Genomic DNA, 23,956 nt, shown 5'->3' with positions numbered 1-23,956 from the left:
CGAATATATCGTCTGTAACTTGACGACTTCCATCGCCCCACCGCTTGGATTTCAGTTCTGGAGCAACCCGCCGCAGCAGCCGACGTCGCTGCGCCTATGCGAAAGGAATGGGTACCGAAAGCAGTGGGTGGGAGGCCCAAGCCCGCCAAACAGCGACTCAGCATCCATCGAAACTGGTATTTCGTGACTGGCAGCCCATCATAATGCAATAGCCATGACCCCTCCTTAACGGGTCGCACCACCACGTATTGCCTTGCCAGCCCCACCGGGCAAACGCTCTCCTCCAGCGCTGGAACCATTGTAACCCAGCGTCCTCTCCCCACTTGATCCGTCTTGGAGCGTCGCAACCTGCACAGCAAGGACCTCTCACCCACTACTGCGTCTCCGACCAGCATGCGCGAATCTGCTCTCTTGGAAGGCGCTACCAACTCAGAAACTCGAAAGGCCCCGTAGTAAGCCATAGAGAACGCCAAACTAAACAAAAGCGTCTCAAACCTGGACGACGCGACTCGCCCTACTGCCTCGATGACGGCCGGCAACAACGCCGCATCGATGGGCCGCCTCCTATCCGGTGGCGACGGCGCGACTCGCGCCCACCCTTTCATTGCCTTCCGCAGAACCTCGCTTTTTGTTACGTCAGGGACGCCTCGCAGCTTGCAGAAAAACGATATGCCTGCCAAATACCGCGAAACCACTGCTCGTGACCTACCGGAGACGTACAGCTCCCACATAAAAGAAAGCATCAGCCGATGCCTGCTCTTACCTTGATGCTGACGCCCCTGGACAAACTCCTCCCATTCACTCCAAGCTTGTCCGTACACCTTGAGCGTGGCCGGCGCGATTGACCGCAACGCTAGACCCTCCAGTCCGGCCCGATCACCTGCCAAACATAACCAGGACAGTGAAAACCTTGCTCTTCGGCCTCAGGTGCCAAATCCCAAAATCTCTCCCACTGTCCACGCGACAACGCGTCTGCGATTCCGTTTTCCAAACCGGGCACGTGCTGCGCTCGGAACCATAGGTTCCTACGCAAGCATGTCAAAAGCAATTGCCCAAGTACCCGCAGTACCACTAGCGATTTCGCCCTCTGGTTATTAATCGCATGTACCACGCCCAGATTATCGCACCTGAACACTATGCTGCGGTTAGCTAACCGATCGCCCCAAACTTCCAACGCTACCATAATGGGAAAAAGCTCCAGCAGCACCAGATCTCTTGTAAGACCCTCGCTATGCCAGTTTGCCGGCCAAGATGCCGCGCACCACGATCCCTCCAGAAAACAACCGAATCCAGAGGCACCTGCAGCATCAGTAAAAAGCTGCAAACTCTCGCTGTCCACGGCTGGCGCTTGCCATATGCTCACCCCGTTGAAATCCTCCAGGAACGAAGCCCAGACGGCCAAATCCCTTTTTAATTCCGAGGACAATCGAATGAAATGATGCGGCCTGGCACACCCCGCTGTTGCCCTTTCGAGCTTCCGGCAGAAAACCCTGCCCATCGGTATCACCCGACAAGCAAAATTCAGCATGCCCAGCAAGGACTGCGCCTGCCGCAGCGTGACTTTACGCGAGCCGCTGAAACGGCAAATAGTTTCGCGGAGCTTTGACACTTTGTCTTGGGGCAGTCGACACTCTCCCGCCACGGTGTCAATTTCAATCCCCAAAAATGATAGACAGGAAGCCGGACCCTCCGTTTTATCCCTGGCTACCGGGACACCGAAGTGGTAAAAAAGGGCTCGTGTGCTAAACAGCAAGTCGCCACATCTTGTGTCAGTAGCCGGCCCCGCACACAGGAAATCATCGAGGTAATGTGCAATCCCGTGACCGCCAGACGCAGACTCCACGCACCAATGAAGAAAAGTGCTAAAGCGCTCGAAAAACGAGCATGAAACGGAACATCCCATCGGCAGACATTTGTCGATGAAATACTCCGCCCCAATCCGAAAACCCATAAAGCGAAATGAGTCCATCTGCAATGGCATTAATCTAAAGGCTGACTCAACATCAATCTTAGCCATGAGGGCCCCGCTCCCGTAGCTGCGGACCATCTCCAGCGCCTCGTCAAATGACTGATACACCACCGAGCAATGAGCCGGTGGTATTGCGTCGTTGACCGATGCCCCTGGCGGGTAAGAAAGATGCTGAATGAGCCTGAAAAGCGCCCGGAGTCTTCTTTGGAACTACCCCGACCGGGGAGATGACCAAGTCATCCACCGGGGGTGACTTAAACGGCCCCTCCATCCTGCCCAACCTGACCTCCTTATCCACTTTCTCCCGTAACACAGACGGCAAGGCTCGGGCGGACTGAAGGTTCCTGTGCGCGCGCACTGACACTTCGCTTGCAACAGGCAAGCGAAAACCGAACTTAAAACCGTCTAACAAAAACTTTGCATCCCTTTTATTAGGATACAGACCCAACCATTTACCCATAGTTTCCAACTTAACTGGCGTTGGTGCTCTGCTGAGCGGTCCCGCTCGCGGCCTGCTTAGGGTAGGGTTGTTTCCCCCGATTGCCTTGTCGTCCCCCTTTGAAGCAAGAGGAGGCTGGGTGGGTTCCACCGCACTGCTGGCAAGAGTGGCGAAAACGACACTGTTTGCCAAATGAACATGTTCCGCTGTTAAAAGCGAAACATTTCCCCCGAGGGGCAGACCGCCCGCCGAGGCGAACGGCCAACCCGCCTGTCTTGGTAAATCCCCCGTCCGCGCCCGTTCCCTGCGCTGACGACCCCCCGCGGCGCCCACCCGTTCCCTGCTTCTGGGTCTCTTCCTCCCGCTGGGATGCCCGGGTCACTTTGAGCCAGACCTCCACGTCTTTGAACCCAAAGTCCATGACCCGTAACCCGTCCTGCTTCTCCCGAAACTCTTGGTCATATCGCCGCCATTCCGAGCCCGAGGATGTGCGCTGCATGTCGTGCACGAGATGAAGGTACCGGATGATATTCATGTGTTCTTCCGGCCTATCCTCCAAATAGCAAGCCGCAAACACCCAAAATCCGGCCAGCCAGTTATCAAACGACCTGAAAGCTTCCGCCCCCATGCCCTTCGTAGCGGCCGCCGCTTTGTAATCCTTCTTCATGGCCTTAGTCAAACCGAATAAGTCCACAAAGTCACCCTTACGTATCTTTTTGCGGCAGCTGTCTCGCAGCCCCCGCATAACTGCGGTGTACTCGCAGCGCACTACCCCCGGCAGGTCTCGCCTCTTCTTTGCCCTACGCTCCTCTTCACTAATTCGCCTGCGCCGCTTACGCCTTTTCTGCTGTTTTGCTGCCCTTTTGGCAAGTTTCTCGGCCTCCTTCCTTGCCCTAGCAGCACTATCAGCGTCGGACGCTTGCGACGCCAATGAGGAGGATGAGGAGGAGGACGAAGAGCTACGCGAACTCGAGCTTGCGGTGGAAATTGAAATAGACTGTACCAACTCACCGGATGCCGACGACCTCTCCGACCCGGATTGTTCGTCGTCTTCATTCCAATCGTCGTCATCCGCGAAGTCTGCCGAATCCCTTTCACCTTGGTCCTCTGTGGAAGACAAAACAAAAGAGGGCCCGGCCCGCGCATGCGGCGCACGCCGGGCACCCCGTGTGGAATGCGCAGTGACCGTGTTCCCCTGCCTCTCACGGTCTGATCCTAGCTCCAGCTCCGCCGCGGCAGCCCCCAGCTCTCGTCAGGCTCGTGCCACTCGCTGCGCCGCTGATGCCCTGCCATTGCCTGACCGCCTGCGTCCCGTAGCCTGGCCGAAATCCGCCGTCGCCCTAGGGGAGGCCACTGCAGCTAATGGCCCAAGAGCCTCCACCACCGTGGCCAGTGCCGACGCCATGGCCCCAGGAGGATCCCATGCGGCGCGACCCCCGGAGACGCCGCCCGAAGGACGACCGGTCCATGATTGAGCGCGAGCCCGCGCCCACCGACCGCCCGACGCGCCCAGGGGACCCTGCCCCTCATGCTCCAACCCGAAGGCAAGAGCCCCCCGGCCGGCCCAGCCGCTCTCCCTCTCCGATCCTTCCCCTTCCCTATCCAGGGAAGCAGAAGAATCCCCCGGTCCCGGGGAGGACCCGCTGTCGTGCGCAGCGGCCCGGGCCACGGCCCTGCGGCCGCTGACCCATTCCCTATCAACCCTCCTGCCGCGGGACCCACTGCGTCCTGCGACGGTCACAGGGACCTGCTGCCCCCCCGCGCGAGCTCCCCCGCGTGTCACCTGACCAGCGGAGAGTACACCCGCATGCTGCTGGCGGCCACCCCTTGCCGGTCTTGCTGTGCCCCCATCACTTAATGCCCTGTCCATGTGCCCAGCGCTGCCTCCCCGAGGCATCCGCTGCACCCCCCTAATATGGCCTCTCCCCCTGCCGAACTCCGGCAGCTGGGGAGAAGAAGAGGGTGACCTGAGTGAAGCTGGCGCCGCTGCGCGCGCACGTGCGCGGCCAGCGGCGTCCGGAGCGAGCGTGGGCGCGCGCGCACCTCGAGCGCGCGTCCCACGTCCTCCCGCCAACGGCCTCCCGGACTGCTCCTCTTCCCCGGCCGCCACGCGAGGCTCCTGAATAGTCCCCGCGCGGCGACCGCCAGCTCCCTCCAACGTCCTCTCCCCCCGCCCGGCCCGAACGGCCGACCGCGGCGAGGAAGGAGAGACAGTGTCTGCCGCTCTTGGGCGCCCCCGCGGCGCGTACGCGCGTGCCCGCGGGCGCCCGCCATGATCCCGGGCTCATCAGCTCCCGGCGGGGACGGCCGCCGCCCGCCGATGCTCGAGCGGCCTGCAGGGACCCCTGGTCCCCCACGCCGCCCCCGTCTGGCCGGAGTGCCCGACTCGGCACCCGGCGGCGAGTCCGCCCGGGCCCCGCCAGCGCTGCCTGCGGCCGCATTTGATGAGGCCCTAGGGGACGGAGCCCCGTCCCTCACGCCGCCCACCGCCGCCTCAGGGCCCGCTCTGCCGTCCGACCCACGGTAACGAGCCGGGGCCCTTAGCACGCGCTGGGGGCGAGCGGACATGCCCGCAGACACAAATACCGGGAGGGTTAAGTGAATAAAGGTGGCTGAATAACTGTAGGCTGTGGTGTGACTTGATCCTGTGACTGTGTGCACTGTGACTCCAGGTGCTTAGTGCATGAGCCACAGAAGCCTATCTGAATTAAATAACAAGGGGATACTGGAGAGGAGAGTACCAAAGACAGGGCACACTATACACCAGTGAACAGCAAGAGTCACCCAATAGAAAGATTTGCTGGCACTGCAGCACTTACCTAAACCAAATCACCAAGAGACTTAAGATGGCTTCACCTTCCCTATATATATCAAGCCCTCCCCCTAAAGAAGGCTGTACTTTCCTCACAGCTAGGTCCACCCCTCCCCAGATGTTTAACTCTTTTCTCTCCTATGCAGTCAATACTCTCTCCGTCTGCGAGTACACAAAGTCACAGTCTGCAAGTACATGAAGTCACAGTGTGGGAGTACATGAAGTCACATTCTGCAAGTACATGAAGTAACAGTGCGGGAGTACATGAAGTCACAGTGCGGGAGTACATGAAGTCACAGTCTGCGAGTACATGAAGTCACAGTGCGGGAGTACATGTAGTCACAGTGTGCGAGTATATGAAGTCACAGTGTGGGAGTACATGAAGTCACAGTGTGGGAGTACATGAAGTCACATTCTGCAAGTACATGAAGTAACAGTGCGGGAGTACATGAAGTCACAGTGCGGAAGTACATGAAGTCACAGTGTGGGAGTACATGAAGTCACAGTGTGGGAGTACATGAAGTCACAGTGCGGGAGTACATGAAGTCACAGTGTGGGAGTACATGAAGTCACATTCTGCAAGTACATGAAGTAACAGTGCGGGAGTACATGAAGTCACAGTGCGGAAGTACATGAAGTCACAGTGTGGGAGTACATGAAGTCACAGTGTGGGAGTACATGAAGTCACAGTGTGGGAGTACATGAAGTCACAGTGTGGGAGTACATGAAGTAACAGTCTGCGAGTACATGAAGTCACAGTGTGGGAGTACATGAAGTCACAGTGTGGGAGTACATGAAGTCACAGTGTGGGAGTACATGAAGTCACAGTGTGGGAGTACATGAAGTCACAGTCTGGGAGTACATGAAGTCACAGTGTGGGAGTACATGAAGTCACAGTGTGGGAGTACATGAAGTCACAGTGCCGGAGTACATGAAGTCACAGTGTGGGAGTACATGAAGTCACAGTCTGCGAGTACATGAAGTCACAGTGTGGGAGTACATGAAGTCATAGTCTGGGAGTACATGAAGTCACAGTGTGGGAGTACATGAAGTCACAGTGTGGGAGTACATGAAGTCACAGTGTGGGAGTACATGAAGTCACAGTGTGGGAGTACATGAAGTCACAGTCTGGGAGTACATGAAGTCACAGTGTGGGAGTACATGAAGTCACAGTGTGGGAGTACATGAAGTCACAGTGCCGGAGTACATGAAGTCACAGTCTGCGAGTACATGAAGTTACAGTGTGCGAGTTCATGAAGTCACAGTCTGCGAGTACATGAAGTCACAGTGCGAGAGTACGTGAAGTCACAGTGTGGGAGTACATGAAGTCACAGTGTGCGAGTTCATGAAGTCACAGTCTGCGAGTACATGAAGTTACAGTGTGGGAGTACATGAAGTCACAGTGCGGGAGTACAAGAAGTCACAGTCTGCAAGTACATGAAGTCACAGTGTGGGAGTACATGAAGTCACAGTGCCGGAGTACATGAAGTCACAGTCTGCAAGTACATGAGGTCACATTCTGCAAGTACATGAAGTCACAGTGTGCGAGTTCATGAAGTCACAGTGTGGGAGTACATGAAGTCACAGTGTGGGAGTACATGAAGTCACAGTGCCGGAGTACATGAAGTCACAGTCTGCGAGTACATGAAGTCACATTCTGCAAGTACATGAAGTCACAGTGTGGGAGTACATGAAGTCACAGTGTGGGAGTACATGAAGTCACAGTGTGGGAGTACATGAAGTCACAGTGTGCGAGTTCATGAAGTCACAGTGTGGGAGTACATGAAGTCACAGTGTGGGAGTACATGAAGTCACAGTGTGGGAGTACATGAAGTCACAGTGTGGGAGTACATGAAGTCACAGTGTGGGAGTACATGAAGTCACAGTGTGGGAGTACATGAAGTCACAGTGTGGGAGTACATGAAGTCACAGTGCCGGAGTACATGAAGTCACAGTCTGCGAGTACATGAAGTCACATTCTGCAAGTACATGAAGTCACAGTGTGGGAGTACATGAAGTCACAGTGTGGGAGTACATGAAGTCACAGTGTGGGAGTACATGAAGTCACAGTGTGCGAGTTCATGAAGTCACAGTGTGGGAGTACATGAAGTCACAGTGTGGGAGTACATGAAGTCACAGTGTGGGAGTACATGAAGTCACAGTGTGGGAGTACATGAAGTCACAGTGTGGGAGTACATGAAGTCACAGTGCGGGAGTACATGAAGTCACAGTGTGGGAGTACATGAAGTCACAGTGTGGGAGTACATGAAGTCACAGTGAGGGAGTAAATGAAGTCACAGTGTGGGAGTACATGAAGTCACAGTGTGGGAGTACATGAAGTCACAGTGAGGGAGTAAATGAAGTCACAGTGTGGGAGTACATGAAGTCACAGTGTGGGAGTACATGAAGTCACAGTGTGGGAGTACATGAAGTCACAGTGTGGGAGTACATGAAGTCACAGTGCGGGAGTACATGAAGTCACAGTGTGGGAGTACATGAAGTCACAGTGTGGGAGTACATGAAGTCACAGTGAGGGAGTAAATGAAGTCACAGTGTGGGAGTACATGAAGTCACAGTGTGGGAGTACATGAAGTCACAGTGTGGGAGTACATGAAGTCACAGTGTGGGAGTACATGAAGTCACAGTGTGGGAGTACATGAAGTCACAGTGCCGGAGTACATGAAGTCACAGTCTGCGAGTACATGAAGTCACATTCTGCAAGTACATGAAGTCACAGTGTGGGAGTACATGAAGTCACAGTGTGGGAGTACATGAAGTCACAGTGCGGGAGTACATGAAGTCACAGTGTGGGAGTACATGAAGTCACAGTGTGGGAGTACATGAAGTCACAGTGAGGGAGTAAATGAAGTCACAGTGTGGGAGTACATGAAGTCACAGTGTGGGAGTACATGAAGTCACAGTGAGGGAGTAAATGAAGTCACAGTGTGGGAGTACATGAAGTCACAGTGTGGGAGTACATGAAGTCACAGTGTGGGAGTACATGAAGTCACAGTGCGGGAGTACATGAAGTCACATTCTGTGAGTACATGAAGTCACAGTTTGGGTGTACATGAAGTCAAAGTGTACGAGTACAGAAAGTCACAGTGCGGAAGTACATGAAGTCACCGTCTGCGAGTACATGAAGTCACAGTCTGCGAGAACATGTAGTCACATTGCGGGAGTACATGAAGTCACAGTTTGCGAGTACAAGAAGTCACAGTGCAGGAGTACATGTAGTCACAGTCTGTGAGTACATGAAGTCACAGTGCAGGAGTACATGAAGTCACAGTCTGCGAGTACATGAAGTCACAGTGTGGGAGTACATGAAGTGACAGTATGCGAGTTCATAAAGTCACAGTGTGGGAGTACATGAAGTCACAGTGTGGGAGTACAAGAAGTCACAGTATGCGAGTACATGAAGTCACAGTGTGAGAGAACATGAAGTCAAAGTCTGCGAGTACACAAATTCACATTATGCGAGTACATGAAGTCACAGTGTTGGAGTACATGAAGTCACAATGTGGGTGTACAAGAAGTCACAGTCTATGAGTACATGAAGTCACAGTCTATGAGTACATGAAGTCACAGTGTGAGAGTACATGAAGTCACAGTCTGCGAGTACACGAAGTCACAGTCTGCAAGTACATGAAGTCACAGTGCGGGAGTACATGAAGTCACAGTGTGGGAGTACATGAAGTCACAATGTGGGTGTACAAGAAGTCACAGTCTATGAGTACATGAAGTCACAGTGAAGGAGTACATGAAGTCACAGTGTGAGAGTACATGAAGTCACAGTCTGCGAGTACACGAAGTCACAGTCTGCAAGTACATGAAGTCACAGTGCGGGAGTACATGAAGTCACAGTGCGGGAGTACATGAAGTCACAGTCTGCGAGTACAAGAAATCACAGTCTGCGAGTCCATGAAGTCACAGTGTGGTAGTACATGAAGTCACAGTCTGCGAGTACATGAAGTCACAGTATGCGAGTACAGGAAGTCACAGTGCGGGAGTACATGAAGTCACAGTCTGCGAGTCCATGAAGTCACAGTGTGGTAGTACATGAAGTCACAGTCTGCGAGTACATGAAGTCACAGTACGTGAGTACATGAAGTCACAGTGTGGGATTACATGAAGTCACAGTCTGAGAGTATATGAAGTCACAGTGTTGGGGTACATGAAGTCACAGTGCGGGAGTACATGAAGTCACAGTATGCGAGTATATGAAGTCACAGTGTGGGAGTACATGAAGTCACAGTGTGAGAGAACATGAAGTCACAGTGTGGTAGTACATGAAGTCAAAGTGTGGTCGTACATGAAGTCACAGTTTGTAAGTACATGAAGTCGCAGTGTGGGAGTACATGAAGTGACAGTCTGCAAGTACAAGAAATCACAGTCTGCGAGTACATGAAGTCACTGTCTGCGAGTACATGAAGTCACAGTGTGGTAGTACATGAAGTCAAAATGTGGGAGTACATGAAGTCACAGTCTTCGAGTACATGAAGTAACAGTGTGGGAGTACATGAAGTCAAAGTGTTTGAGTGCATGAAGTCACAGTCTGCGAGTATATGAAGTCACAGTGTGTGAGTACAAGAAGTCCATGGGAGTCCATGAACTCACAGAGCGGGAGTACATGAAGTCACAGTCTGCAAGTATATGAAGTTATAGTGTGGGATTACATGAAGTCACAGTCTGCGAGTATATGAAGTCACATTGTGGGAGTACATGAAGTCACAGTATGCGGGAGTACATGAAGTCACAGTATGCGAGTTCATGAAGTCACAGTGTGGGAGTACATGAAGTCACAGTCTGCGAGTATATGAAGTCACAGTGTGGGAGTACATGTAGTCACAGTCTGCGAGTATATGAAGTCACAGTGTGGGAGTACATAAAGTCACAGTGTGAGAGAACATGAAGTAAAAGTCTGCGAGTACACAAAGTCACAGTATGCAATTACATGAAGTCACAGTGTGATAGTACATGAAGTCACAATGTGGGGGTACAAGAAGTCACAGTCTGCGAGTACATGAAGTCACAGTGACGTAGTACATGAAGTCACAGTGTGAGAGTACATGAAGACACAGTGTGAGAGTACATGAAGACACAGTCTGCAAGTACATGAAGTCACAGTGTGGGAGTACATGTAGTCACAGTCTGTGAGTACATGAAGTCACAGTCGGGAGTACATGAAGTGACAGTATGCGAGTTCATGAAGTCACAGTGTGGGAGTACATGAAGTCACAGTGTGGGAGTACATGAAGTCACAGTATGCGAGTTTATGAAGTCACAGTATGGGAGTACATGAAGTCACAGTGTGAGAGAACATGAAGTCAAAGTCTGCGAGTACACAAAGTCACAGTATGCGAGTACATGAAGTCACAGTGTTGGAGTACATGAAGTCACAATGTGGGAGTACAAGAAGTCACAGTCTGCGAGTACATGAAGTCACAGTGACGTAGTACATGAAGTCACAGTGTGAGAGTACACGAAGTCACAGTCTGCAAGTACATTAAGTCACAGTGAGGGAGAACATGAAGTCACAGTGTGAGAGAACATGAATTCAAAGTCTGCGAGTACACAAAGTCACAGTATGCGAGTACATGAAGTCACAGTGTTGGAGTACATGAAGTCACAATGAGAAAGTACAAGAATTCACAGTCTGCGAGTACATGAAGTCACAGTGAGGGAGTACATTAAGTCACAGTGCGGGAGTACATGAAGTCACAGTCTGCGAGTTCATGAAGTCACAGTCTGCGAGTACATGAAGTCACAGTGTGGGAGTACATGAAGTCACAGTGTGGGAGTACATGAAGTCACAGTGTGGGAGTACATGAAGTCACAGTGCGGGAGCACATGAAGTCACAGTTTGCGAGTACATGAAGTCACAGTCTGCGAGTACATGAAATCACAGTTTGCGAGTACATGAAGTCACAGTCGGGAGTACATGAAGTCACAGTCTGCGAGTACATGAAGTCACAGTGTGGGCGTACATGCAGTGACAGTATGGGAGTACATGAAGTCACAGTGTGAGAGTACATGAAGTCACAGTGCGGGAGCACATGAAGTCACAGTTTGCGAGTACATGAAGTCACAGTCTGCGAGTACATGAAATCACAGTTTGCGAGTACATGAAGTCACAGTCGGGAGTACATGAAGTCACAGTCTGCGAGTACATGAAGTCACAGTGTGGGCGTACATGCAGTGACAGTATGGGAGTACATGAAGTCACAGTTTGGGAGTACATGAAGTCAAAGTCTGCGAGTACACAAAGTCACAGTATGCGAGTACATGAAGTCACAGTGTTGGAGTACATGAAGTCACAATGTGGGAGTACAAGAAGTCACAGTCTGCGAGTACATGAAGTCACAGTGAGGAAGTACATGAAGTCACAGTGTGAGAGTACATGAAGACACATAAACATCTTAGTGATATTTGGTGGACCCCTTTCTTTGAAAGTAAAGCATTCATAACCAAGAACCAGAAATAACGACACTGAGACTTGAATTTTGGCAGAAAATTGCTAGCTATTTATTTGTCCCTAACCATTAGGAAACCTGTAAATAAAGAGATTAATTTAATATGCCGCTCCAGCTGGCATATGGTGGCGGCCCAAAAGAACGGCTCAATTAATCTAAATTAACCTTAAATAACTTAACCCTATAAATTTACTAAAAACTTACCATAAACCGGTAATAGGTGACAACTCAACCCCCACAGTGACTACCCACCGCTCCTGGGTGCCCTGCCGCTGCCTTCCCGGACGGGTGGTCAAGCGGCCATAAGTCGATGGAGGTGAGTGCACCTAAACCACAACAAACTGTAAAACACTACAGTTTTCCCTACAATACCAAACTGCCGTTCTTTTCCGCCAACAGCGAAAGACTCATCCCCAACAGTCTTTCGCACCGCCACCATAAACCTACCCTAACTCCTGCAAAGCGAAACCTAGATCCTCCAGAAAAAACATCATCCCCTCATTGGATAGATGTACTCCATCGCGCCGGAAAAGGTGGCTGTCTCTGAACCGTATCCTCGGGTGGCGAACCACCCTCCCACCGTGGGACAGCACCCACTTTGCCACCGCTCCGTTCACCTTTTTCCGGGCCTCATCAATCTGGCGACCATCCGCCATACCCCTCCAACACAATCTTGGCACCATCATGGAAAAAACCAACACACAATTGGTCCATGCCGCGGTCACCCTTGCCAGATCCTGTATCATGGCCCACCGCAGATCCAAGGATGTCCTCTTCCCCAAGTCGTTGCCACCTAGATGGACAACCAACACCTTAGGGACTCCATGCTTGCTGGCCTGACTCACTAACCTACTCCTCAGCTCACCCCACATCATTCCTCGCCAGCCAAGCCATCTGACACCCTGTACTCCAAGCAATGCCTGAGACCCTTCCGAGGCCACAAACCTGGCCGCCCAATAAATGTAAGAGTGGCCAACCACCCAAATGGTCAAATTGTCGTCAAACCATCCTGAAGGGAAAAAGAGGGGCAGAATTGATTACTAAGAGGCTTATTAATTGTTTATACTGAAGGATCTGCCAAAAAAGAAAACTTTAGATCTCGCTATTGTAGCAGTCACGGCCTAGCCGACTGCACCATGTTTCGTAGCCAATTTAAAAGCGCAATTAAAGACACAAAGGGGAAAGATCAAATAAAACAAACAAAATAAAAAAACAGGGGGGGGGGGGTATAAAATGGGAAACACATGTAATAACTCAGCTGGAGGTGAAACGTAAAGACCTGCTGAGGGACTCTGATTAGACCAAATTAGCCGAATTGTAGATTAGAATTCAGTCCGTCAAGTCAGGCAAAAAATCGCAAATAACTCCAGACCCCCGCTGCCGACTCATGCCAGCAACGGCGAGTAGCTAATCCCTGAGTAGGATAAAAAAGGGGGAACACCAACAGACGCACAACACCATAAAATCACAGAACTGGAACAACATAATACATTGCAAATTTAAACAAAGCACCAAGCGCAAACCGACCTCTCAAGTGACGGGGCGAATATATCGTCTGTAACTTGACGACTTCCATCGCCCCACCGCTTGGATTTCAGTTCTGGAGCAACCCGCCGCAGCAGCCGACGTCGCTGCGCCTATGCGAAAGGAATGGGTACCGAAAGCAGTGGGTGGGAGGCCCAAGCCCGCCAAACAGCGACTCAGCATCCATCGAAACTGGTATTTCGTGACTGGCAGCCCATCATAATGCAATAGCCATGACCCCTCCTTAACGGGTCGCACCACCACGTATTGCCTTGCCAGCCCCACCGGGCAAACGCTCTCCTCCAGCGCTGGAACCATTGTAACCCAGCGTCCTCTCCCCACTTGATCCGTCTTGGAGCGTCGCAACCTGCACAGCAAGGACCTCTCACCCACTACTGCGTCTCCGACCAGCATGCGCGAATCTGCTCTCTTGGAAGGCGCTACCAACTCAGAAACTCGAAAGGCCCCGTAGTAAGCCATAGAGAACGCCAAACTAAACAAAAGCGTCTCAAACCTGGACGACGCGACTCGCCCTACTGCCTCGATGACGGCCGGCAACAACGCCGCATCGATGGGCCGCCTCCTATCCGGTGGCGACGGCGCGACTCGCGCCCACCCTTTCATTGCCTTCCGCAGAACCTCGCTTTTTGTTACGTCAGGGACGCCTCGCAGCTTGCAGAAAAACGATATGCCTGCCAAATACCGCGAAACCACTGCTCGTGACCTACCGGAGACGTACAGCTCCCACATAAAAGAAAGCATCAGCCGATGCCTGCTCTTACCTTGATGCTGACGCCCCTGGACAAACTCCTCCCATTCACTCCAAGCTTGTCCGTACACCTTGAGCGTGGCCGGCGCGATTGACCGCAACGCTAGACCCTCCAGTCCGGCCCGATCACCTGCCAAACATAACCAGGACAGTGAAAACCTTGCTCTTCGGCCTCAGGTGCCAAATCCCAAAATCTCTCCCACTGTCCACGCGACAACGCGTCTGCGATTCCGTTTTCCAAACCGGGCACGTGCTGCGCTCGGAACCATAGGTTCCTACGCAAGCATGTCAAAAGCAATTGCCCAAGTACCCGCAGTACCACTAGCGATTTCGCCCTCTGGTTATTAATCGCATGTACCACGCCCAGATTATCGCACCTGAACACTATGCTGCGGTTAGCTAACCGATCGCCCCAAACTTCCAACGCTACCATAATGGGAAAAAGCTCCAGCAGCACCAGATCTCTTGTAAGACCCTCGCTATGCCAGTTTGCCGGCCAAGATGCCGCGCACCACGATCCCTCCAGAAAACAACCGAATCCAGAGGCACCTGCAGCATCAGTAAAAAGCTGCAAACTCTCGCTGTCCACGGCTGGCGCTTGCCATATGCTCACCCCGTTGAAATCCTCCAGGAACGAAGCCCAGACGGCCAAATCCCTTTTTAATTCCGAGGACAATCGAATGAAATGATGCGGCCTGGCACACCCCGCTGTTGCCCTTTCGAGCTTCCGGCAGAAAACCCTGCCCATCGGTATCACCCGACAAGCAAAATTCAGCATGCCCAGCAAGGACTGCGCCTGCCGCAGCGTGACTTTACGCGAGCCGCTGAAACGGCAAATAGTTTCGCGGAGCTTTGACACTTTGTCTTGGGGCAGTCGACACTCTCCCGCCACGGTGTCAATTTCAATCCCCAAAAATGATAGACAGGAAGCCGGACCCTCCGTTTTATCCCTGGCTACCGGGACACCGAAGTGGTAAAAAAGGGCTCGTGTGCTAAACAGCAAGTCGCCACATCTTGTGTCAGTAGCCGGCCCCGCACACAGGAAATCATCGAGGTAATGTGCAATCCCGTGACCGCCAGACGCAGACTCCACGCACCAATGAAGAAAAGTGCTAAAGCGCTCGAAAAACGAGCATGAAACGGAACATCCCATCGGCAGACATTTGTCGATGAAATACTCCGCCCCAATCCGAAAACCCATAAAGCGAAATGAGTCCATCTGCAATGGCATTAATCTAAAGGCTGACTCAACATCAATCTTAGCCATGAGGGCCCCGCTCCCGTAGCTGCGGACCATCTCCAGCGCCTCGTCAAATGACTGATACACCACCGAGCAATGAGCCGGTGGTATTGCGTCGTTGACCGATGCCCCTGGCGGGTAAGAAAGATGCTGAATGAGCCGAAAAGCGCCCGGAGTCTTCTTTGGAACTACCCCGACCGGGGAGATGACCAAGTCATCCACCGGGGGTGACTTAAACGGCCCCTCCATCCTGCCCAACCTGACCTCCTTATCCACTTTCTCCCGCAGCACAGTCGGCAAGGCTCGGGCGGACTGAAGGTTCCTGTGCGCGCGCACTGACACTTCGCTTGCAACAGGCAAGCGAAAACCGAACTTAAAACCGTCTAACAAAAACTTTGCATCCCTTTTATTAGGATACAGACCCAACCATTTACCCATAGTTTCCAACTTAACTGGCGTTGGTGCTCTGCTGAGCGGTCCCGCTCGCGGCCTGCTTAGGGTAGGGTTGTTTCCCCCGATTGCCTTGTCGTCCCCCTTTGAAGCAAGAGGAGGCTGGGTGGGTTCCACCGCACTGCTGGCAAGAGTGGCGAAAACGACACTGTTTGCCAAATGAACATGTTCCGCTGTTAAAAGCGAAACATTTCCCCCGAGGGGCAGACCGCCCGCCGAGGCGAACGGCCAACCCGCCTGTCTTGGTAAATCCCCCGTCCGCGCCCGTTCCCTGCGCTGACGACCCCCCGCGGCGCCCACCCGTTCCCTGCTTCTGGGTCTCTTCCTCCCGCTGGGATGCCCGGGTCACTTTGAGCCAGACCTCCACGTCTTTGAACCCAAAGTCCATGACCCGTAACCCGTCCTGCTTCTCCCGAAACTCTTGGTCATATCGCCGCCATTCCGAGCCCGAGGATGTGCGCTGCATGTCGTGCACGAGATGAAGGTACCGGATGATATTCATGTGTTCTTCCGGCCTATCCTCCAAATAGCAAGCCGCAAACACCCAAAATCCGGCCAGCCAGTTATCAAACGACCTGAAAGCTTCCGCCCCCATGCCCTTCGTAGCGGCCGCCGCTTTGTAATCCTTCTTCATGGCCTTAGTCAAACCGAATAAGTCCACAAAGTCACCCTTACGTATCTTTTTGCGGCAGCTGTCTCGCAGCCCCCGCATAACTGCGGTGTACTCGCAGCGCACTACCCCCGGCAGGTCTCGCCTCTTCTTTGCCCTACGCTCCTCTTCACTAATTCGCCTGCGCCGCTTACGCCTTTTCTGCTGTTTTGCTGCCCTTTTGGCAAGTTTCTCGGCCTCCTTCCTTGCCCTAGCAGCACTATCAGCGTCGGACGCTTGCGACGCCAATGAGGAGGATGAGGAGGAGGACGAAGAGCTACGCGAACTCGAGCTTGCGGTGGAAATTGAAATAGACTGTACCAACTCACCGGATGCCGACGACCTCTCCGACCCGGATTGTTCGTCGTCTTCATTCCAATCGTCGTCATCCGCGAAGTCTGCCGAATCCCTTTCACCTTGGTCCTCTGTGGAAGACAAAACAAAAGAGGGCCCGGCCCGCGCATGCGGCGCACGCCGGGCACCCCGTGTGGAATGCGCAGTGACCGTGTTCCCCTGCCTCTCACGGTCTGATCCTAGCTCCAGCTCCGCCGCGGCAGCCCCCAGCTCTCGTCAGGCTCGTGCCACTCGCTGCGCCGCTGATGCCCTGCCATTGCCTGACCGCCTGCGTCCCGTAGCCTGGCCGAAATCCGCCGTCGCCCTAGGGGAGGCCACTGCAGCTAATGGCCCAAGAGCCTCCACCACCGTGGCCAGTGCCGACGCCATGGCCCCAGGAGGATCCCATGCGGCGCGACCCCCGGAGACGCCGCCCGAAGGACGACCGGTCCATGATTGAGCGCGAGCCCGCGCCCACCGACCGCCCGACGCGCCCAGGGGACCCTGCCCCTCATGCTCCAACCCGAAGGCAAGAGCCCCCCGGCCGGCCCAGCCGCTCTCCCTCTCCGATCCTTCCCCTTCCCTATCCAGGGAAGCAGAAGAATCCCCCGGTCCCGGGGAGGACCCGCTGTCGTGCGCAGCGGCCCGGGCCGCGGCCCTGCGGCCGCTGACCCATTCCCTATCAACCCTCCTGCCGCGGGACCCGCTGCGTCCTGCGACGGTCACAGGCACCTGCTGCCCCCCCGCGCGAGCTCCCCCGCGTGTCACCTGACCAGCGGAGAGTACACCCGCATGCTGCTGGCGGCCACCCCTTGCCGGTCTTGCTGTGCCCCCATCACTTAATGCCCTGTCCATGTGCCCAGCGCTGCCTCCCCGAGGCATCCGCTGCACCCCCCTAATATGGCCTCTCCCCCTGCCGAACTCCGGCAGCTGGGGAGAAGAAGAGGGTGACCTGAGTGAAGCTGGCGCCGCTGCGCGCGCACGTGCGCGGCCTGCGGCGTCCGGAGCGAGCGTGGGCGCGCGCGCACCTCGAGCGCGCGTCCCACGTCCTCCCGCCAACGGCCTCCCGGACTGCTCCTCTTCCCCGGCCGCCACGCGAGGCTCCTGAATAGTCCCCGCGCGGCGACCGCCAGCTCCCTCCAACGTCCTCTCCCCCCGCCCGGCCCGAACGGCCGACCGCGGCGAGGAAGGAGAGACAGTGTCTGCCGCTCTTGGGCGCCCCCGCGGCGCGTACGCGCGTGCCCGCGGGCGCCCGCCATGATCCCGGGCTCATCAGCTCCCGGCGGGGACGGCCGCCGCCCGCCGATGCTCGAGCGGCCTGCAGGGACCCCTGGTCCCCCACGCCGCCCCCGTCTGGCCGGAGTGCCCGACTCGGCACCCGGCGGCGAGTCCGCCCGGGCCCCGCCAGCGCTGCCTGCGGCCGCATTTGATGAGGCCCTAGGGGACGGAGCCCCGTCCCTCACGCCGCCCACCGCCGCCTCAGGGCCCGCTCTGCCGTCCGACCCACGGTAACGAGCCGGGGCCCTTAGCACGCGCTGGGGGCGAGCGGACATGCCCGCAGACACAAATACCGGGAGGGTTAAGTGAATAAAGGTGGCTGAATAACTGTAGGCTGTGGTGTGACTTGATCCTGTGACTGTGTGCACTGCAGTCCAGGTGCTTAGTGCATGAGCCACAGAAGCCTATCTGAATTAAATAACAAGGGGATACTGGAGAGGAGAGTACCAAAGACAGGGCACACTATACACCAGTGAACAGCAAGAGTCACCCAATAGAAAGATTTGCTGGCACTGCAGCACTTACCTAAACCAAATCACCAAGAGACTTAAGATGGCTTCACCTTCCCTATATATATCAAGCCCTCCCCCTAAAGAAGGCTGTACTTTCCTCACAGCTAGGTCCACCCCTCCCCAGATGTTTAACTCTTTTCTCTCCTATGCAGTCAATACTCTCTCCGTCTGCGAGTACACAAAGTCACAGTCTGCAAGTACATGAAGTCACAGTGTGGGAGTACATGAAGTCACATTCTGCAAGTACATGAAGTAACAGTGCGGGAGTACATGAAGTCACAGTGCGGGAGTACATGAAGTCACAGTCTGCGAGTACATGAAGTCACAGTGCGGGAGTACATGTAGTCACAGTGTGCGAGTATATGAAGTCACAGTGTGGGAGTACATGAAGTCACAGTGCGGGAGTACATGAAGTCACAGTGTGGGAGTACATGAAGTCACATTCTGCAAGTACATGAAGTAACAGTGCGGGAGTACATGAAGTCACAGTGCGGAAGTACATGAAGTCACAGTGTGGGAGTACATGAAGTCACAGTGTGGGAGTACATGAAGTCACAGTGTGGGAGTACATGAAGTCACAGTGTGGGAGTACATGAAGTAACAGTCTGCGAGTACATGAAGTCACAGTGTGGGAGTACATGAAGTCACAGTGTGGGAGTACATGAAGTCACAGTGTGGGAGTACATGAAGTCACAGTGTGGGAGTACATGAAGTCACAGTCTGGGAGTACATGAAGTCACAGTGTGGGAGTACATGAAGTCACAGTGTGGGAGTACATGAAGTCACAGTGCCGGAGTACATGAAGTCACAGTGTGGGAGTACATGAAGTCACAGTCTGCGAGTACATGAAGTCACAGTGTGGGAGTACATGAAGTCATAATCTGGGAGTACATGAAGTCACAGTGTGGGAGTACATGAAGTCACAGTGTGGGAGTACATGAAGTCACAGTGTGGGAGTACATGAAGTCACAGTGTGGGAGTACATGAAGTCACAGTCTGGGAGTACATGAAGTCACAGTGTGGGAGTACATGAAGTCACAGTGTGGGAGTACATGAAGTCACAGTGCCGGAGTACATGAAGTCACAGTCTGCGAGTACATGAAGTTACAGTGTGCGAGTTCATGAAGTCACAGTCTGCGAGTACATGAAGTCACAGTGCGAGAGTACGTGAAGTCACAGTGTGGGAGTACATGAAGTCACAGTGTGGGAGTACATGAAGTCACAGTGCCGGAGTACATGAAGTCACAGTCTGCGAGTACATGAAGTCACATTCTGCAAGTACATGAAGTCACAGTGTGCGAGTTCATGAAGTCACAGTCTGCGAGTACATGAAGTTACAGTGTGGGAGTACATGAAGTCACAGTGCGGGAGTACAAGAAGTCACAGTCTGCAAGTACATGAAGTCACAGTGTGGGAGTACATGAAGTCACAGTGCCGGAGTACATGAAGTCACAGTCTGCAAGTACATGAGGTCACATTCTGCAAGTACATGAAGTCACAGTGTGCGAGTTCATGAAGTCACAGTGTGGGAGTACATGAAGTCACAGTGTGGGAGTACATGAAGTCACAGTGCCGGAGTACATGAAGTCACAGTCTGCGAGTACATGAAGTCACATTCTGCAAGTACATGAAGTCACAGTGTGGGAGTACATGAAGTCACAGTGTGGGAGTACATGAAGTCACAGTGTGGGAGTACATGAAGTCACAGTGTGCGAGTTCATGAAGTCACAGTGTGGGAGTACATGAAGTCACAGTGTGGGAGTACATGAAGTCACAGTGTGGGAGTACATGAAGTCACAGTGTGGGAGTACATGAAGTCACAGTGAGGGAGTAAATGAAGTCACAGTGTGGGAGTACATGAAGTCACAGTGTGGGAGTACATGAAGTCACAGTGAGGGAGTAAATGAAGTCACAGTGTGGGAGTACATGAAGTCACAGTGTGGGAGTACATGAAGTCACAGTGTGGGAGTACATGAAGTCACAGTGCGGGAGTACATGAAGTCACATTCTGTGAGTACATGAAGTCACAGTTTGGGTGTACATGAAGTCAAAGTGTACGAGTACAGAAAGTCACAGTGCGGAAGTACATGAAGTCACAGTCTGCGAGTACATGAAGTCACAGTGTGCAAGTACATGAAGGCACAGTGCGGGAGTTCATGAAGTCACAGTCTGCGAGTTCATGAAGTCACAGTGCGTAACTACATGAAGTCACCGTCTGCGAGTACATGAAGTCACAGTCTGCGAGAACATGTAGTCACATTGCGGGAGTACATGAAGTCACAGTTTGCGAGTACATGAAGTCACAGTCTGCGAGTACAAGAAGTCACAGTGCAGGAGTACATGTAGTCACAGTCTGTGAGTACATGAAGTCACAGTGCAGGAGTACATGAAGTCACAGTCTGCGAGTACATGAAGTCACAGTGTGGGAGTACATGAAGTGACAGTATGCGAGTTCATAAAGTCACAGTGTGGGAGTACATGAAGTCACAGTGTGGGAGTACAAGAAGTCACAGTATGCGAGTACATGAAGTCACAGTGTGAGAGAACATGAAGTCAAAGTCTGCGAGTACACAAATTCACATTATGCGAGTACATGAAGTCACAGTGTTGGAGTACATGAAGTCACAATGTGGGTGTACAAGAAGTCACAGTCTATGAGTACATGAAGTCACAGTCTATGAGTACATGAAGTCACAGTGTGAGAGTACATGAAGTCACAGTCTGCGAGTACACGAAGTCACAGTCTGCAAGTACATGAAGTCACAGTGCGGGAGTACATGAAGTCACAGTGTGGGAGTACATGAAGTCACAATGTGGGTGTACAAGAAGTCACAGTCTATGAGTACATGAAGTCACAGTGAAGGAGTACATGAAGTCACAGTGTGAGAGTACATGAAGTCACAGTCTGCGAGTACACGAAGTCACAGTCTGCAAGTACATGAAGTCACAGTGCGGGAGTACATGAAGTCACAGTGCGGGAGTACATGAAGTCACAGTCTGCGAGTACAAGAAATCACAGTCTGCGAGTCCATGAAGTCACAGTGTGGTAGTACATGAAGTCACAGTCTGCGAGTACATGAAGTCACAGTATGCGAGTACAGGAAGTCACAGTGCGGGAGTACATGAAGTCACAGTCTGCGAGTCCATGAAGTCACAGTGTGGTAGTACATGAAGTCACAGTCTGCGAGTACATGAAGTCACAGTATGTGAGTACATGAAGTCACAGTGTGGGATTACATGAAGTCACAGTCTGAGAGTATATGAAGTCACAGTGTTGGGGTACATGAAGTCACAGTGCGGGAGTACATGAAGTCACAGTATGCGAGTTCATGAAGTCACAGTGTGGGAGTACATGAAGTCACAGTCTGCGAGTATATGAAGTCACAGTGTGGGAGTACATGAAGTCACAGTGTGAGAGAACATGAAGTCACAGTGTGGTAGTACATGAAGTCAAAGTGTGGTCGTACATGAAGTCACAGTTTGTAAGTACATGAAGTCGCAGTGTGGGAGTACATGAAGTGACAGTCTGCAAGTACAAGAAATCACAGTCTGCGAGTACATGAAGTCACTGTCTGCGAGTACATGAAGTCACAGTGTGGTAGTACATGAAGTCAAAATGTGGGAGTACATGAAGTCACAGTCTTCGAGTACATGAAGTAACAGTGTGGGAGTACATGAAGTCAAAGTGTTTGAGTGCATGAAGTCACAGTCTGCGAGTATATGAAGTCACAGTGTGTGAGTACAAGAAGTCCATGGGAGTCCATGAACTCACAGAGCGGGAGTACATGAAGTCACAGTCTGCAAGTATATGAAGTTATAGTGTGGGATTACATGAAGTCACAGTCTGCGAGTATATGAAGTCACATTGTGGGAGTACATGAAGTCACAGTGTGGGAGTACATGAAGTCACAGTGTGGGAGTACATGAAGTCACAGTATGCGGGAGTACATGAAGTCACAGTATGCGAGTTCATGAAGTCACAGTGTGGGAGTACATGAAGTCACAGTCTGCGAGTATATGAAGTCACAGTGTGGGAGTACATAAAGTCACAGTGTGAGAGAACATGAAGTAAAAGTCTGCGAGTACACAAAGTCACAGTATGCAATTACATGAAGTCACAGTGTGATAGTACATGAAGTCACAATGTGGGGGTACAAGAAGTCACAGTCTGCGAGTACATGAAGTCACAGTCGGGAGTACATGAAGTGACAGTATGCGAGTTCATGAAGTCACAGTGTGGGAGTACATGAAGTCACAGTGTGGGAGTACATGAAGTCACAGTATGCGAGTTTATGAAGTCACAGTATGGGAGTACATGAAGTCACAGTGTGAGAGAACATGAAGTCAAAGTCTGCGAGTACATGAAGTCACAGTGACGTAGTACATGAAGTCACAGTGTGAGAGTACACGAAGTCACAGTCTGCAAGTACATTAAGTCACAGTGTGGGAGTACATGAAGTCACAGTGTGGGAGTACATGAAGTCACAGTCTGCGAGTACATGAAGTCACAGTGTGGGAGTACATGAAGTCACAGTGTGGGAGTACATGAAGTCACAGTGTGGGAGTACATGAAGTCACAGTGCGGGAGCACATGAAGTCACAGTTTGCGAGTACATGAAGTCACAGTCTGCGAGTACATGAAATCACAGTTTGCGAGTACATGAAGTCACAGTCGGGAGTACATGAAGTCACAGTGTGGGAGTACATGAAGTCACAGTCTGCGAGTACATGAAGTCACAGTGTGGGAGTACATGAAGTCACAGTGTGAGAGAACATGAAGTCAAAGTCTGCGAGTACACAAAGTCACAGTATGCGAGTACATGAAGTCACAGTGTTGGAGTACATGAAGTCACAATGTGGGAGTACAAGAAGTCACAGTCTGCGAGTACATGAAGTCACAGTGAGGAAGTACATGAAGTCACAGTGTGAGAGTACATGAAGACACATAAACATCTTAGTGATATTTGGTGGACCCCTTTCTTTGAAAGTAAAGCATTCATAACCAAGAACCAGAAATAACGACACTGAGACTTGAATTTTGGCAGAAAATTGCTAGCTATTTATTTGTCCCTAACCATTAGGAAACCTGTAAATAAAGAGATTAATTTAATATGCCGCTCCAGCTGGCATATGGTGGCGGCCCAAAAGAACGGCTCAATTAATCTAAATTAACCTTAAATAACTTAACCCTATAAATTTACTAAAAACTTACCATAAACCGGTAATAGGTGACAACTCAACCCCCACAGTGACTACCCACCGCTCCTGGGTGCCCTGCCGCTGCCTTCCCGGACGGGTGGTCAAGCGGCCATAAGTCGATGGAGGTGAGTGCACCTAAACCACAACAAACTGTAAAACACTACAGTTTTCCCTACAATACCAAACTGCCGTTCTTTTCCGCCAACAGCGAAAGACTCATCCCCAACAGTCTTTCGCACCGCCACCATAAACCTACCCTAAGTCCTGCAAAGCGAAACCTAGATCCTCCAGAAAAAACATCATCCCCTC

The 23,956-nt window shown here is 52.4% G+C and overlaps 1 protein-coding gene across 1 annotated transcript in view; it reads right to left on the bottom strand.

The window, feature by feature from the left end:
- LOC135053269 (aspartate and glycine-rich protein-like) overlaps nucleotides 1-23,956 on the bottom strand; it is a 50,518-nt gene that overhangs the window by 9,530 nt on the left and 17,032 nt on the right. The window contains exons 4-5 of the mRNA XM_063957467.1: nucleotides 16,655-16,750; nucleotides 3,420-3,515 (exon numbers count right to left, since the gene is read on the bottom strand). Of these exons, the coding sequence (XP_063813537.1) occupies nucleotides 3,420-3,515; nucleotides 16,655-16,750 (192 nt within the window). The remainder of the gene's footprint in view (nucleotides 1-3,419; nucleotides 3,516-16,654; nucleotides 16,751-23,956) is intronic.

This window comes from Pseudophryne corroboree, chromosome 1 (genome assembly GCF_028390025.1).
Source record: "Pseudophryne corroboree isolate aPseCor3 chromosome 1, aPseCor3.hap2, whole genome shotgun sequence".
Classification (NCBI taxonomy): domain Eukaryota; kingdom Metazoa; phylum Chordata; class Amphibia; order Anura; family Myobatrachidae; genus Pseudophryne; species Pseudophryne corroboree.
This window is presented reverse-complemented; position numbering and strand designations above follow the sequence as displayed.